The sequence below is a fragment of the Aotus nancymaae genome, unplaced genomic scaffold (genome assembly GCF_030222135.1).
Source record: "Aotus nancymaae isolate 86718 unplaced genomic scaffold, 86718_ANA_hifiasm-v0.15.2.pri h1tg000017l, whole genome shotgun sequence".
NCBI lineage: Eukaryota > Metazoa > Chordata > Mammalia > Primates > Aotidae > Aotus > Aotus nancymaae.
This window is the reverse complement of record NW_026988429.1, coordinates 13,955,826-13,974,731: the sequence shown is the minus strand read 5'-3', so window position 1 is coordinate 13,974,731 and position 18,906 is coordinate 13,955,826. Positions and strand designations below refer to the sequence as shown.

Sequence of the window (18,906 nt, the reverse complement as noted above, 5' to 3'; positions counted from 1 at the left end):
GACTAAGAAAAAAAGAAAGAAGATCCAGGTAAATGAAACCAGAGATTAAAAAGGAGACATTACAACTGATACTACAGAAATACAAAGTATCATTAGTGGCAACTATGAACAACTTTATGCCAATAAGTTAAAAAATCTAGAAGAAACGAAAAAATTCCTAGATACACACAATCTACCAATGTTGAACCAGGAAGAAATCCAAAACCTTAACAGACCAACAACAAATAACAATATCAAAGCCATAATAAAAAGTGTCCAGAAAAAAAAAATACTAGGACCCAATAGCTTTGTTGCTGAATTCTACCAAACATTTAAAGAAGAAATAATACCAATTCTACTGAAACTATTCCAAAAAATAGAGGAGGGCCTACTTCTAATCTCATTCTATGAAACCAGTATTACTTTAATACCAAAATAAGAGAAAGACACATCAAAAAGAGAAAACTACAGGCTAATATCTCTGATGAATATTGATGCAAAACTCCTCAACAAAATACTAGCAAACCAAATTCAACAACACATTAAAAAGATCATTCATCATAACCAAGTGGGATTTATCTCTGGGATGCAAGGATGATTCAACATCCACAAATCAATCAATGTGATATGTCCTAACAGCAGAATGAAGGACAAAATACATATGATCATTTTAATTGATGCAGAATAAGCATTTGGTAAAATTCAACATCTCATTTTTTTTATCTTAATGATTTTTACCATTAAGATAAAAATGCTTATTAGTTCAACCATTGTGGAAGACAGTGTGGCAATTCCTAAACGATCTAGAACAAGAAATAACATTTGACCCAGCAATCCTATTAGTGATATATTCCCAAAGGATTATAAATCATTCTACTATAAATACACATGCACACGTATGTTTACTGCAGCCCTGTTCACAATAGCAAAGACTTGGAACCAACCCAAACGCCCATCAATGATAGACTGGATAAAGAAAATGTGGCACATATACACCATGGAATACTATGCAGCCATAAAAAAGGATGAGTTTATATTCTTTACAGGGACATGGATGAAGCTGGAAACCATCATTCTCAGCAAACTAACACAGGAACAGAAAACCAAACACCACATGTTCTCACTCATAAGTGAGAGTTGAACAATGAGAACACATGGACACAGGAAGGGGAACATCACACACCAGGGCCTGTAAGCTTGTTAGGGGCTAGGCGAGGGATAGCATTAGGAGAAATACCTAATGTAGATGACAGGTTAATGAGTGCAGCAAATCACCATGGCACGTGTATGTCTATATAACAAACCTGCATGTTCTGCACATGTATCCCAGAACTTAAAGTATAATGCTAAAACACACACACATATACACACACACACATCCAGGAAACCCAAGTAAAACCCATTTGCTTGACTTATTATGATCCTACTGGATAGATTCTCATGAGTCTCAATTTTGCCCACTGCTCATTTTCATTGATCTAATTTTAGGGGGTTTTAGGTATGCAGTCCCTAGAATTTGGTGTTAAATTTGGTGATTTTTCAGAGAGGCTGATCACCAGATCTGCATCAGTGATCATTTGACTTTATGTCTGACCCTATGCACAGGTGGCTACTTGTCTTCTAACCTCAGTTTTCCTCTTTTTTCCTTATTAGAAAACAACAACATCAACACAGTCCCTCTTGGAGCGAGAAATGGCCAATAAAAGGAGTGTGTAAAAATAAAGATTCAAAAAAAAATGCTGGGTGTTTAATAAGGTGGGTGTAGAAGAAACATAACTTAACATAATAAAAATATATATAACAGACACACAGTATCATACTGAATGGGGAAAAAATGAAAGCCTTTCCTGAGAAATCTGGAACATGACAAGGATGCCCACTTTCACCACTGTTATTCAGCATAGTATGGGAAGTCCTAGCTAGAGCAATCAGACAAGACAAAGGAATAAAGGATATCAAAAATTCAATGAAAGAAGTCAAATTATTCTTGTTAACAGATGATATAATCTTATATTTTGAAAAACCTAAAGACTCCACTAAAAAACTACTAGAACTGATAAACCGGTTCAGTAAAGTTGCAGGATACAAAATCAACATACAAAAAACAATAGCATTTCTATATGCTGACAGTGGACAATCTGAAAAAAAAAATAAAAAATATCCCATTTACAATAGCCACACTTGAATACATAAGAATTAACCAAACAAGTGAAAGATCTTTATAATGAAAACTATAAAATACTGATGAAATAAATTGAAGACACTAAAAAATTGAAAGATATTCCATGCTCATGGATTGGGAAAATCAGCATTGTAAAAATCTCCTTACTATCCAAAGTAATCTACAGATTAAATACAATCCCTATAAAAATGCCAATGACATTTCTCACAGAAATAGAAAAAACTATCCTTAAATTTATATGAAACCACAAAAGACCCACAATAGCCAAAGCTATTCTAAGCAAAAAGGACAAAACTGAAAGAATTGCATTACCTGACTTCAAATTATACTACAAAGCTATCATGATCAAAACAGTATGGCATTGGCATAAAAAGAGGCACATCAACCTATGGAAATAACAGAGAACTCTAAAATAAATCCACATACCTGCAGTGAATTTATTTTCAACAAAGATGTCATCAATTTACACTAGGGAAATTAGTCTCTTCAATAAATGATGCTGGGAAAATTGGATACCCATATGGCAGGAGAATAAAACTAGGCTTCAATCTTTCACCATATACAAAAAGGAAATCAAAATGGATTAAAGATAATTCTAAGACCTCAAACTAAGAAACTACTACAAGAAAACATTGGGGAAACTCTCCAGGACATCAGTTTGGGCAAAGATTTCATGAGTGATACCCCACAAGCACAGGCAATCAAAGCAGAAGTGGACAAATGGGACCACATCAAGTTAAAAAGCTTCTGTACAGCAAAGGAAGCAATCAAAAAAGTGAAGAGACAACCACAGAATGGAAGAAAACAATTACAAACTACCCATCTGACAAGATATTAAGAACCAGAATTTATACAAAAGCTCTATGGGAAAAAGCCTAACAATCCAATCAAAAACAGGCACAAGATTTGAATAGACATTTCTCAAAAGTAGACATCCAAATGGCAAACAGGCATATTAAAAGGTGCTCCGCGTCACTGATCATTAGAGAAATGAAAATCAAAACTACAATGAGATATTGTCTCACCCCAGTTATAATGGCTTAAATCCAAAATACAGGTGATAACAAATGCTGACAAGAATGTGGAGAAAAGGAACCCTTGCACACTGATGGTGGGAATATAAATTGTGCAACCACGATGGAGAACAGTTTGGAGGTTCCTCAATATGCTAAAAGTTAGAGCTACCACATTATTCAGCAATTCCACTGCTGGGAATATACTGAAAGGAAAGGAAAGCAGTATATCAAAGAGATATCTGCACTCCCATATTTGTTGCAGCACTGTTCACAATAGCTAAGACTTGAAAGCAACCTAAATGTCCATCAACAGACGAACAGAAAAAGAAAATGTAGTACATAAACACAATGGAGTACTATTCAACCATAAAATAAAATGAGATACTGTCATGGCCAATATATGAATGGAACTAGACATCAGGATGTTATGTGAAATAAGCCAGGCACAGAAAGACAAACAGCACATATTCTCATGTATTTGCAGGGTCTGAAAATGAAAACAATTGAATTCATCTACATAGAGACTAGTAGGATAGTGACCAGAGGGTGAGAAGAGTAGTGGGCGGGAAGGAGGGAGAAAGTGGGGATAGTTAATAGAGACAAGAAAATAGAAAGGATAAATAAGACCTACTATTTGATAGCCCAACAGGGTGACTATAGTCAATAATAACTATACATTTTTAAAAAACTAAAATAGCATACTTGGATCATTTGTAACACAAAGGATAAATGCTTCAGGGGCTGGATACCCCATTATCCATGATGTGATTATTACACATTGCACGCCTGTATCAAAACATCTCATGTACCCCATGAATATATACACCTACTATGTACCATGAAAATTAAAAATAAAAAGATAAATAAATAAGAAGAAAATTGACAAACTACTGTAAAAGGCAATGAGAAATGTCACATATTTCTAGAGTAATAGTGTTAAAGAATTAGAAAATTGCCTTTGAAAATATTAATATGATGGAAAGAAATTGAGGGGGATGGAAAGGCAGAACAAAAGGAGGTAAGAATTGTTAGCAACACTGACCAGATGGGTTTTGTAGGAAAACAGGGTGTCTGGAAGGAAAAAGGTGCAGAAGGATGCTACCTTCTATGTGGGAGGCTATGAATAAGAAGGATCAGGGTTTAATATTGGGAAGGATTGCAGATAAAGAAAAAAGACCAAGAGAGTTAGGAATCCAAATAGAAACTTTCCAGAGTCAAGGAGGCGCATGGAAGAAAGAATCGGCCATTCGGTGTGTAAAACTCAGTGGACCCTGTTCTAGACAGTAAAGATAAATGTATTTGGCTTGGTCATGTGATCTGACCATGTGAAACATGCAGGTTCCTGTAACACGAAAACTCCTGAAAATGTCTCTAAGGGATCTTAAGAACATTTTGCTTCAATAATCTTCTACAAAAAGATCCAGAAAAAGTCAAATCTCTTAATTTTATCCTAGGCCCTGCAAACTCTCCAAGGAATAAATCAATAGCATGACCTCCCCGACAGACAGAGGAAGCATGCATGTTTGGGGCTGTGTGCAGAGGAAGCAGCTGCTGCAGCAGTCACTGGCCCAAATGGGTGGGGAGGAGGTTTGTGTTGGAGGCTGAAGCACTGTGGGAGGAGCGCTATAATACTGCTGACAGTAATAAAGTCCCACATCTTCAGCCTGCAGGCTACTGATGGTGAGAGTGAAATCTGTCCCAGACCCGCTGCCACTGAATCGGTCAGGGATCTCTGCTGGCCGGCTCGACGCCCATGAGATAAGCAGCTTAGGACCTTGTCCTGGTTTCTGCTGGTACCAGGCTAAGTAGTTCTTATTGTTGTATAAAAGACTCTGACTGGACTTGCAGTTGATGGTGACCCTCTCGCCCAGAGACACAGCCAGAGAGTCTGGAGACTGGGTCATCACGATGTCCCCATAGGCACCTGTAATCAGTAACGGACAATAATTACACATAAACTTACACATGCTTTCTCATATATAAATGAAATATGTCGCTTAAATATGCTTTCTAATAGTATTATAAGTCAGCACATAATTGCATCCATATTGGAAATAGTCATTATTTCAAAATACTTCTTAACTTTTTTTATTTCTACCCAGTTATTACTCTGAAAAGACTGGCATTTTTGAATTCCTTACCAGAGATCCAGAGCAATAGGGACATGAGGACTTGGGTCTGCGACACCATCTTGCTGCCCCTGCCTGCCTGATGTAGCTCAGCTTACATTGCAAAGGTCCCGTTTATAAAATCTGGACAGCTGGTCATGGCCTGGATGGGCCTATGCAAAAACGATCAGTGAGTACAAAAGCAAATTTCATGAGCAGTGGGTTGTGAAAGAATCCAATGTAAATCAAGGACCAAAAATATCATCACAGAATATGCAATTGTATGACTAGGAAAGACAAAAGTCAACTTAAAGGCTCTAAAACCGCAAACTGCTAGATGATCTAATGACTAGGACTGCCTAGTAATTTTCATCAGGGGTATCAATGTGAAATGCCTTGTGCATTGTAACAGAAAGCAGAAGAAAAAGCCTTCCCAATTTCTTAACTGGCTTTTACCTATATTAATCAATAATATATTGGCTTTTACCTGTGTTAATCAATCATAATAAACAAATTCTCAATAAATTTTATTGATATTCTTCAATACCTGCTCAGCAACATTTTCTGAAAGGAAGCTCAGGCTATTCAATAACTCACAAAAGCCAACCTCCTATTGAAACATTCTTCGGGATTTAACCAGGTTCCCAAAATGCTTTCACAAAGTTGAGATGTTAGAAATAAATCCGAAAACAGGCAATACACCCCCTAGTAAAACCGTGAGGTCAAACTTATCTGGCTAATGCTTCCATTTAAACATTTCTCTTTCTTGATCCTTCATTGTATGTATACAATGAATCAGGGGAAAACTTTAATCGAGTGAATCATAATGTTCTGATTATTATAATGGGAGCTTCCCACACAAAAAAATCAATTTTGTTACTCTTAGGCTCAGTTCTTAAAGCCAAGTTAAATTCCCATTCTAAGATCACAATTGCATGATCATGTGTATTCCAGGTCTAATCTAAACTGTGGATAAATCCCAGCAGGACATTAGAGATTTTTGTGAGAATAAGCATATAGGATTCAGGGTTTATGAGCTTTAGATTTTTCTTGTCAAAATAAATGAGAGTTTCCATATCTAAACATTATACCCAAATAAATAAAATTCACTACATAGAATTAATTTATGCATATAACTAGAAATGTTATCTTCCTTTTTACCACCCAAAGTGGAAAGCCTCATGGCACTAGAAATTAATCTTAGAAAAATCAGTTAATAAAGGTATGTCATTTCACCAATTCAAAAAGTTATAATAGCAAAAATGATAATAAATTACTACTTAAATGTCAATAAATTTATAAACTATGATATATAAATATAATAGAACATTGAATAGCCATTGATGCTTCTGATCAAAATTATCAGGCAGTGATAAATGATAAATATGAAGCACATGTCAATATATAAAATAAGTTTTATGTAATTTAGGAGAAAATGGTGATAATGATACAAAATATGAATTATGGATGCATCTATAAAATTATTTGTACGTTTTTGAATTGTAAATATTTATGTTAGAGACATTATTACTTTCTATATGCTTCACTTGCTCACCTATATGTCCCAGTCTCCTTACAGATGTAATCAGTTATGGCCAATGAAATAGGCATGTAAGTAACATACATCCCTTGCAGGCTGAAGCAGGAAAAAGATCATATGCATTTTTCCAGTCTATCCTTTATCTACAGCAGCAACTGAAAAGGCCATGTGCTCCAAATGGTGCAAATACAAGATGGTGGAGCCTCTGTCTGCCTGGATCCTTGAATGACTACATGGAGCAGAGCACCTTTCTGGCCCTTGTGAAGAATGTAGCATGAACAAGACATAAGCAAGACATGAGATTTGGGACAATGGTATAACCTACTTTATTATGGATAATATAAATACACAAAAGAGAGAACAGAGAGAGAAGTGAGAGAAGACTGTGTTTTGTTCATTTCCTGTAATCCTATACCACCACGGGATCCTGTGCCTTCTGGTGATCACAATAAAGTTCTACAGCGCCAAAGAAGAATGCTCACCTAACTTCCTCACTCCAATGACTTAGAGACTAAAAGCCAAAAAGAACTTTAGAAATTATCTATTGCATGCTTTGATGTGAGAAAATATCTTAGAGGGCACAGATAGAAATGTCGTAACACTTATTTAGTTTGTGGCAGAGCTGAGGTTAAAATCAGGTCTTTAGACTCCTAATTTTGTGCTTTTTCCACCTTATCACATCACTTCTCCAATTCAAAGTCTAGCAGAAAAGGCTGTAATAAGATGTATGCATAAATTTGCTATTATAAATCAGTGTATTTCAGTCCATAAGGAATCCCCTTGCAGGCAAATTGTGAAGGGGGTATGTAGCTTTTTTATCTTTGTAGCTATCTTATTTGGGAATAAAATGGGAGGCAGGTTTGCCTGATGCGGTTTCCAGCTTGACTTTCCCTTTCGGCCTAGTGATTTTGGTGTCCTGAGATTTATTTTCCTTTCACATTAGTATAACTACTTTTCTTTTTCTAATTCCTTTTCTACTTGTATGTATTACAGCTGACTTATGTTACTTGCAAAAAAAAAACCTGTGACTAATGCACCATCCGACTAGAAGGCAGGGTTCTTCGATGATACTGAATTCTCCAGAATCTAGTAAACAGAATTCCCTGAAAAAGAGGCAGGTGCCTTCTTGGGGAATTTCTCATGGCAATGGATGGAAATTGGTCAAAGGATTTATGGCCAGACTGAGCTCTCTTTTATCCATTCTGCTATTCACCAAGACCTGTTAGGGTTTGTGCTCCACAGGGACCCTCGTTTCTAAGTTCTGGGCTTAAACAGTCCACTCCCAGGCCCACCCCACCACACCCTCCTGCATCTGGTGAACGGCAATAAAATTATTTCTTTCAATATTTCCACCATCAATATTTCCACCATCCTCAAAAAGGCAGTGGAGGAAGGGAGGAAATGAAGAATTCCATTAGAGGACACGGTATCTATTACATTATTCTTTGCCTTTAACATTACAAAACAAATACCAAAAAAAAAGTCCCAATTTAACATCCTTTAACAATCTTTACAGACCAGAACACACCTCCTTTCTTGGTAACAGTCAAGAAGCCCAGTGGCATTTGTGGTAAAAAGTGTCAGATTCTGGTCATGTTTCAATGTAGAACAAATAGAGTTTATTAACATATTGGATGTGAGGTGTGGGAGAAATGTGAAATCAAGGGTGATTGCAAGTGTTTGAACCTGAGCAACTAGAGAATTCAGAAAGACATTTTCTGAGGTAAGGAAAGCAGGCGGGAACCAGGACTTAGAGTTGGGCATATTAGATTTTTGAGACGCCCTCTAGACTTCTAATTGGCAATATCCCGTGGGCAGATGGATCGATGTGTGTGATTCTGGAGTTCAAGGAAATCGTCTGGGCTGGAGATGCAAATTTGGGAAACAGGGCGAGGTTACTAGGCAATGAGTTAAATCAATGAAGGCAGACTGGGCCCTGGCAGGTAACCCAACAAGTGGAGGTCGAAGAGATGAGATGAGACCAGCACAGGAGACTGAGAAGGTGTGGTCAGGGAGAAAGGAGTTGAACCAAGAAAGGGATGTCCCAGAGCCAACACAATAAGAATTTCTTTTCCATTTACAAATGTAAAATTAAAATGTTTAATAAAAAGAAAATTTACTTTTAGCGTTGGTTATTAAGTGGTCCAAACACTGTCTCATTTGTAGGATCAAAACTCTACCTTGGCAGTAGAAAATTGGAAACGTTACTCCTTAAAAGGGGTAGGCACTGCTGCCCTCTGCTGGTCACATTTATGCACTGCAAATTCCAAGGACGATTGCTCTGGTTAGCTTTCCTCCTTTAAAATAGCTTACACTGTACAAGCTAGAAAGAACCTTACACGACATCTCTTCTAACGTTTGCATTTGACGTATGGAAAGTGCAGGTTCAGCCAGAAAAGTTGTGTGCAAGGCCGTTTATGTAAGTTCATCAGACTTGATTCTTAGGGCTCGTCCCATTGTTTCAAGCCTCCCTCTCTTTCACTCCCCTCTGATATGCGATCAAATAAAGCACGGGAGCTACTCTGCATTCATAGCAACTCCACTTTCTGGCACTCTGATTTTTTTTTTTTTTTTTTTTTTGAGACAGAGTTTCGCTTTTTCTTACCCAGGCTGGAGTGCAATGGCGCTATCTAGTTATCTAGTCTGATGTTTTTTTTTTTTTTTTTTTTTTTTTGAGACGGAGTTCCACTCTTGTTACCCAGTCTGGAGTGCAATGGTGCGCTCTCGGCTCACTGCAACCTCCGCCTCCTGGGTTCAAGTAATTCTCCTGCCTCAGCCTCCTGAGTAGCTGCAATTACAGGCATGCGCCACCATGCCCAGCTAATTTTTTGTATTTTTAGTAGAGACGGGGTTTCACCATGTTGACCAGGATGGTCTCGATCTCTTGACCTCGTGATCCACCCGCCTGGGCCTCCCAAAGTGCTGGGATTACAGGCATGAGTAGTCTGATGTTTTTTAATTACAAGCTTTATGACAGTGTTTCTCAACCCTCTCCACTGCCTCCACCTAGTGGCAGAAAGAAGAAAATGTGTGTACCTCGGGAGTCTGCGGTCTCAAAGCTTCGGGGAATCACTCCTTCAAAGTCTTGAGCTTGTTTTTGTTTTTACCTATTTTTGTATTTATTTGTTTGTTTTAGACACAAGGTCTCACATTGCACTCCTGCCTGGGCGACAGAGCGAGACAATTCAGGATCCATCTAGTAAATAAAGAAATATCAGTAGTGACTGTTTTATACTGTGGCTGTAGCGCATTCGAGGGATAATTTGATTCTGTTCCGCTTTTGAATGCATGGCTTACTGTAACCTCCAACCCCGGGCTCAAGCGATCTTCTTGCCTCAGCCTCTCCAGTAGTTGAGCTTGATTTATTTTAAAATTTCATAAAATTTTGCCATTTCTTCCCACAATATGGCCATGTGTGCTTTACTGTAAAATATTATCATCACAAAATTTACATCGCTGGAAATCCTCATAAGCCAGTTTGAGAAACACAACCCAAAAAAGCAGAACAGACTTAAATTGTTCCTCGAATACCCCTTAACCACAAATATAAAACAGACACTGGCTGAGCGTGTTGGCTCACACCTGTAATACCAGCACTTTGGGAGGCCAAGGCGGGTAGATCACTTGGGGTCAGAAATTCAAGACCAGCCTGGCCAACATGGTGAAACCCCATCCCTACTAAAAATAGAAAATTAACCAGGTGTGGTGGCAGGCACTTGTAATCCCAGCTACTCGGGAGGCTGAGGCAGGAGAATTGCTTGAACTCAGAAAGCAGATGTTGCAATGAGCCAAGATTGTCCCAGTGCACTCCAGCCTGGGCAACAGACCAAGACTTCCATCTCAAAAATAATAATAATAATTAAATAAATAAAAATATAATAAAATAAAGCAGTCCCTATTGATATCTCTTTATTCACTAGATAGACCCAGAATTGACTTAAATTCTGATTTGTTTCATCATGGATTTTTTGCATTAATTTTGATTTTTTAAATATTGCATTAAAATATTCTTTATCTTGACTACTGAGGTTGGGGAATCTCCTTAAATTTTGTGACCAAGGCAATGCCTCACTCACCTCACCACAGTCTGAGCCATGTATCAGGGGCTCCAATAGCAAGCAACATGAATTTTGAACACCTAAGACTTCCCTCTTCACTGTGAAGATCAGATGGGTCCTGCAAACAGTGTAATCCATACATGAAAATGCACGAGGTTCCAACTACAACCAGGAGCAAAAAACTGATGGTGAAGTCCCAGCCCTCCAAGTCCCAGCTTCCAGAAGGAAAAGTGAACCCCAGGTTCTGACCGGGGGCTAGAGTCATAATGAAGATGGAATGTGAGCTTGACATGGAAGGGGTGGCACCACCTGGCTTAGTAATGAAGAGGCTTTAGGTCCTGAAGGAAGAGCTCAGCTCAAAGATTAGAAGGGAGGTCCCAGTAATAGGAGCAGGGAAGGAGAGAAGGCCCAATAAGAAACAGTTAGACAGGAGGGAGGGATCAGGGCAAGATCACACTGGAGCCACTTAGAGAGCTCATGAAAGTCTCACTGCCCAGTCTCCACACAGACCAGGCTTTTCAGAATCTCTAGGCATCAATCTGGGCACCAGTAGTTTTCAAAGTTCTCCAGGAGACTCTATGCACAGCAGCCAAAGATGGACACCACAGATGTTGGCCTAGGGATCATGACAATGAGTCTTTAAGTGCAATAAGAAACCCTCAGAGAGTTTAAGCAGGGGAATAATTTGATTTATTTCTTGTTTATGATTTTTTTTAAAACCTATGAAATGCTATGCAATTATTGAGGGGTGATTTACTTCCAATTATGTAGTCACTTTTGGAATAGGTGTGATATGGTACTGATAAGAATGTGTGTTTTGTGTATTTGAAGTGGAGAGTTCTATAAATGTTTATTAAGCTTACTTGTTCCGGGTCTGAGTTCAAGTCCTGGATGTCCTTGTTAATTTTCTGTCTCGTTGATCAGTCTAATATTGACAATGTGATGTTATGATTTTTAAAGATCAGTCTGGTTACTGTGTGCAGGACAATAATCCAGAAAATCTGTTGCTAATGAACCATGTATCTGTAAATTTGCTTCCCCTGTAACTGGATCTAACCAACAAAAACAAGTACTTACTAAGAACTTACATGTCCAGGGACATGTATATAAGTAATTCATATACAGTATTTTATTTACTCCTCACAGCAACTTTATAAGAGAAATGTTATTATTTCTACATTTCAGAAGAGAAATTTGAGGCTTGGGGACAGTTAAGTAATTTACCTATTGTCACATGCAGTTCATAAGATGCAGCATTAGGATTCTAATTCTGTGTCTAAGTTGATGCTCCATCGAACACACCACGCTTCTAACTAGAAAGAAACATGCTGGCCAGAGGATGCTGTCATCAAGTTTACAGGACAGTTAGATTTCTAGGCACAGATGAATAAATCAACATGTTGGTTTGCAATAGACTGAATCTATTCAGCTCTGAAACTGCATCCAAGGGTTCATGAGCATACAAATCTAAAAGTGTGCCCTCAGCTCTGCTAAATTTATCAAGGTGGATGCCTAGGAGGCCACCCTCTGAGACCACAGATGGACAGTCCACCTGATTCCCAAGCCACACATCAGCTTTACCATCTGAGGCTTTCTATTCACAGTCAACATTTATAAGAGAAATAGTCATATGGATCATTTTCAATAGACGGTACTGGCGAAATTGAATTGCCATATGCAGAAGAATGAAACTAGACCCCTATCTTTCACCAAATACAAAGTCAACTTAAGATGGATTAAAGACCTGAAACTACAAAAATACTAAAAGTAAACCTTGTCAAAATGCTTCTGGACATTGATCTAGGCAAAGAATTCAGGATTAAGATCTCAAAAGCACAAGCACAACAACAAAAATATACAAACAGGACTTAATTAAACTAGAAAGCTCTGAACAGCAGGAGAAATAATCAATAGAGTGAACAGACAATCTGCAGAATGGGTGAAAATATTTGCTAACTATGCATTCTGCAGGGAACTAATATCCAGAATTTATAAGGAACACAAACAATTGAACAACAACAAAATAATAATAACCCACCAAAAAGTAGGCAAAGGACATGAATAGACACTTTTCAAGAGAAGTTATATAATATGGTTCGGCTCTGTGTCCCCACCCAAATCTCACCTTCAGTTGTAATAATCCCCACGTACCATGGGAGGGACTCAGTAAGAGGTAACTGAATCATGGGGGCAGGTTTATCCCGTGTTGTTCTCGTGATAGTGAATAAGTCCTACGAGATCTGATGGTTTCATAAAGGGAGTTCCCCTGCACACACTCTCTTGCCTCTCTCAATGTAAGACATGTCTTTGCTTCTACTTTGCCTTCTGCCACGATTGTGAGGCCTCCCCAGCCATGTGGAACTATGAGTCCATTAAACGTCTTTTTTTCTTTATAAATTACCCACTGTTGGGTATGTCTTTATTAGCAGCATAAGAACAGACTAATACAGTATACAAATGGCCAACAAGCATACAAAAAAAATGCTCAAATCACTAATCATTAGAGAATTGCAAGTTAAAACAACAATGAGATATTATCTTACAGCAGTCAGAGTAGCTACTATTAAAACATCAAAAAATAACATGTTGGCAAGAATGCAGAGAAAAGGGAATACTTACACACTATTAATGGGAATGTAAATTAGTATGACTTCTATGGAAAACAGTACGGACATTTCTCAAAGAACTAAAAATAGAACCACCATGTGATTCAGCAATACCACTACTGGATATCTACCCAAAAGAAAGGAAATTATTATATAAAAAAGATATCTGCACTCACATGTTTAATGTAACACTATTCACAATAGCAAAGACATGGGATCAACCCAAGTGTCCATCAACAGATGATTGGATAAAGAAAATGTGTGTGTGTGTGTGTATCGCAATGAAATCCTATTCAGCTATAAAGAAAAGAATGAAACCATGTCTTTTGCAGCAATGTGGTTGAAACTGGAGGCCATTATCTTAAGTGGATTATTCAGAAACAGAAGGTCAAATGTCACATGTTCTCACTTATAAGTGGGAGCTAAATAATGTGTACACATGGACATAGAGTGTGGAATGATAAACACTGGAGATTGAGACAGGTGCAAGGATGGAAAGAGGTTGAGTGATGAAAAAATACTAAATGGATACAATGTACATTATTTGGGTGATAGATACACTAAAAGCCCAGATTTCACCACCACACAATATAGCCATGTAACAAAACTGCATCTGTACCACAATTTATACAAGTTTTAAAAAAGTCTGTTTTGTATTTTCTATGAAATTACTACTGAGAATATTATCCAATGCAGTTCCTATGCAATGCCCCCAATATTATCCATTTGGCAGCTCCTATGCTATGCCACAAGATAGAAATTGTCTTCAACTTTGATTCAGAATAACATTCAGTCACACTTAGAAACTAGAATTTTTTTCCCCTAGACAAACGTTAACACATTATCTTTTTTAAATCAGTTTCCAAGTAACTTAACACATTATCTTTATTTAATCAATTTTTAATCAGTAGTTTTATCAGTTTTTAATCAGTAACTTAACACGTTATCTTTTTTTAATCCAAGTTTCCAAGAAGCTCAGAACTGGATTTTATGTTCAATCAAAAACTGGTTATTTTAAGTGAGGTTTACTGAGGTGTAAGTTACAATAAAAGCAACTTTTTGGTGTATATTTATTTCTACAAGTTTTGGCAAATGCATAGCTATGTAATCACAACCACATTCAAGATTTAGGGCGGGTCCATCATCCTTTAAATTTCCTTTGTGCCTCTTCCTTCACCCCCAGCCCCTGGCAACCACTGTTTTTTTTCTGATCCGATTGTTTACCTCTTTCTGAATGTCAAATAAATGGAGCCATGCAATGTGAAGCCTTTTGATTGTGGTTTTGTTCACTTAGCAGAATGCATTTGAGTTCCACCCTATTTCATGTATCACTAGTTCACTCTCTATTGCTGAGTAGTATTCCATTGTATGGATATGCCACAAATTGTTTATCTAGTTACCAATTTAAAGACATTTGGCCATTTCTAATTTTTGGCTGCTAAGAATCAAGTTGTTGTAAACATTTAAGTACAAGTTTTTGTGTGAACTTAGAGTTTCATTTCACTTGGGTAAATGCCTAGTTTTGGGACTGCTGAGTCATCAGGTAAGTGTATGTTTATAAGAAACTGCCAAACTGTTTTCCAAAGTGGCTGTGCTGTTTTGCACTCCCATCAGCAATGAATGAGCGTTCCACTTGCTTGAGCCTGGTATTGTAACTTCACTGTATACTTTCTCTGATGAAATAGTAGTTCAAATTTTTGGTCAAGTTTTTATTGGGGTGTTATTACTAAGGACTGTAAGAGTTCTTTGCATATTCTGCATACAATTTCTTTCTCACATTTGTGTTTTATGAATATGTTCTCCCAGTGAGTGGCTCCTTTTACTTTCTTAACATGCCATTCGAAGAGCAGAAGTTTAATTTTTATGACATCCAAATTATCTTTTTTCTTTTCATTTTTAGATCAAAATAGACCCCTAGTTTGATATTTATGATTACCACTGTTATTTTATCTCAATCTGATTTTCTATTATTTTTATTTTTTTAATTTCATTGTAAATTTTTAATTAAACCCAAATATTTTAGGAGTAAGAGGCAAAATAGAAATAATCTAACTTGGACATAAATTTCAGTGTCATCTTCTCTTGCCGAGAAAGAAAACTCTCTCTCTTATATTCATTGTCTGATTTCAGACTTCACTACTTTATGAGGATGCCCAAATTATAGGCTTTATAAAATATATATACAAACAGGAGTTCAGAAAGAATAAGTAATTTGTCCACAACCACACAAAAAATGATTCCAACATAGGTTTGCCCAGTGATAGGGTCTGTATTATTTTCTACATATCAAATTCTACAACTGCTTCTTAAAGCTATTATTGTACATAACCTACGTAAAAATACAATGGTATGGCCGGGTGCGGTGGCTCACGCCTATAATCCCAGCACTTTGGGAGGCCGAGGCTGGTGGATCACGAGGTCAAGAGATCGAGACCATCCTGGTCAACAAGGTGAAACCCTATCTCTACTAAAAAATACAAAAAAAAAAATTAGTTGGGCATGGTGGCGCACACTTGTAGTCCCAGCTACTCAGGAGGCTGAGGCAGGAGAATTGCTTGAGCCCAAGAGGTGGAGGTTGCGGTGAGCCGAGATCGCGCCATTGCGCTCCAGCCTAGGTAACGAGCGAAACTCCTTCTCAAAAAAAAATAATAATAATAATACAATGGTATTATTAGTTGAAAGACATTTTATTGTCTATGAAATGTTGCCTGTTTTCATAGTTAGAAAACCCTTTAAAATATGGAGGTCTTTTCATAGATTGAACTATGCCAGTTAAAAACTGGGTAAAAAGAAATACGGAATAATATTTATGTTTACCATACAAGTTTTTAAAGCAAATTCCAAATCATTTTCATCAACAAAATCAATAAAGTTTGCAAATATATATGTATGAAAATACTGATTTTAAATGCAGATAAGGGGAGTTTGAGAAAGAGAGAGTGAGAGAAGCCAAATGATTTTATATTTGTAATAAGTATACAGGTTTATGGGGGGTAATGTAGTTTTCTACTCAACATCTCTATGAGACTTTAGTAAATCACTTAGAATTTTAAAAATAATTTATGATTACTCTGTGCCTGTTCTTTACTCTACAAATCTTACCATGCCCCTTTGTCTAAAAGCAATAAAATCTGACCTGCCTTATATTTTATCATTGCTTTTGTTACTTAGCAAGCACAATGTATCCATTAGGCCTATGTGTGTTCACGGTTTATACAATACTGCCATCTGCTGACAGAGTGTGACAGTCACAGTCAGCAACAAGAGACCACTTTAATTTCATTTTTAATGCTTACAGAAATGTTCAACTATTTACGAGTATACACAAATAGTACAATAAACCCCAAGCTTCACAAATTAACATTTTGCCAATCTCGTCTCAACTACCGCCACCCAACCAATTGCTGTCTGTACTCTCACCCTCTCACACACAGACACATGCAGTATTTTTAAACCAATCATTAATACATCGCCAACTGATAAGGACTTTTAAAAAATAACCACCGTTTCATTATGATTCCTATCATAATTGAGAATAATTCCCTAATATCTAATATCGATTTCCTATTCAAGTTTCCTTGATTGTCTTCAAATTATTTTCACCCTAAGTTTGCTTATATCAAAGTCCAGGTCCTGTTAAACATATGGTTAAGTTTTACCAAAACCCAAAAATAAATAAATAAATAATAACCGATATTTTTTTCTAATTCCAGGAAATAGCGAAAGATGGTAAATGTAATTATTTAGAAACATAAATCACATCATAGGAATTATCTGGAAGTCAAAATCAAAGACCGAAAACGAAAAAGAAAGATATAGACTAAACTTATTTATAAACTTCAATGCAGAACTCTAAGAGAAAATATTAGAAAGTTGTACCAGTATTCATTATTCAGTATTCATCAGTATTCACTCAGCTACACGTAGTTGAAATCTAACTAGAGGAACTTGATCAGATAAAGAGGTACATTTTTCTCACCAATGCTGACTTGGAGGCAGGTGGTTCAGAGCTAGACAGCTGCTGCAGGACCTGGGTCCTTTCCCTGCCTGCTCCTCCACTCTGGTTTATTACTTTCAACCTGCAAGATGGCACTTCCGCCAAGTTCCAGACATAAGAAAACAGAACACAAAGGAGAAATGAGCAGTGGTGCCTCTGTCAATCAAGCAAATTTTTTCCAGAAATATACAACAAATTTCAGATTATGTCTCATCAGTCCTAACTGCAAAGAAGCAGGGCAGTTAGATTTTTGGCTGGGACACTGTTACCTTGTAAAAAATTGGGATTGTGTTATTAAAGAATAACAGGGGGGAGAAAGATTGGAAACTTCTATAAAATAATTTTCAAAAATAATAATAATAAGCAACTCAATAAAAAAAGTGGGCATACCTTAAGAACAGGCAATTCACAACACCCTAACAAAATTCACCCTAATGACCAATAAACATTTTTAAATGATCAACCTCAGGAGTGATCAGAAAACACAAAGAATAATTTTAAACCAAAAATGAAATGCAATGTATTGCCCATTTGACTGGCAAAAAATGAAAAAGCCTGATAATATCAAGTATTGGAGATGATTTAAAGTGAGGAAACTCCATGGAGGACCTATCATTGCAAATGTAGGAATGTAACTTCATACACGAATTTGAGACCAATTTGTAAATTGAAAAATGCATATGCCCTGCAACCAAGAAGAACCCCTTGCAATATTTTTGAAAAGACAAAAATGTTATGTAAATGGAATCATGCAATATGCAACCATTTTACTCAGCATAATACCCCTCAGATCCATTCAAATTGTGTGTATCAACAGCTCACTATTTTTTTTTTTATTCTTTTTAGAGACAGGGTCTCACTCTGTCACAGAGGGTGGAATGTAGTGTCGAGATCATAGCTCGCAGCAGCCTCAAACTTCTGGGCTCAAGCATCCTCCTGCCTCAGCCTCGCAAGTAGCTAGGACTACAGGCACAGGACACAACACACAACTAAATTTTTTTTATTTTTTAGAGACACGGTCTCACTTTGTTGCCCATGCTGGTCTCGAACTCCTAGGTCAAGCGATTTTCCCACCTCTACTTCACAAAATGCTGGGATTATAAGTGAGAGCCACTGTGCCCAACTCACTACTTCTTAATACTAATATTCCATGGGATGGATGTACCACAGTTTGTTTTACCATTAATCTATTGTAGGACATTTTGACTGATTCCAGTTTTTGTTAATACAAATAAAACTTCTGTGAATAGTTGTGTATTATGTATGTTTTTGTGCCGATGTAGCCTTCATTTTTCTGTGATAAGTTTTCATTTCTTTAGGCTTTTGCTGTATCCTCTACATTATAATATGTTGTATCTTCAGTTTTACTCTATTCAGTATATAATTTTTTGTTGTCCTTGAAACCTCCCATGGATTGCTT

General features: G+C 37.0%; 2 gene segments (V, D, J or C); one reads left to right on the top strand and one right to left on the bottom strand.

Moving 5' to 3' along the window:
• Positions 1-18,906, top strand: part of LOC105731229 (immunoglobulin kappa variable 2-29-like) — a 356,755-nt gene that overhangs the window by 324,205 nt on the left and 13,644 nt on the right.
• LOC105731230 (immunoglobulin kappa variable 4-1-like) lies at positions 4,623-5,426 on the bottom strand. The segment is given in 2 exon segments: positions 4,623-5,101; positions 5,319-5,426. Coding segments are annotated over 2 exon segments (528 nt in total).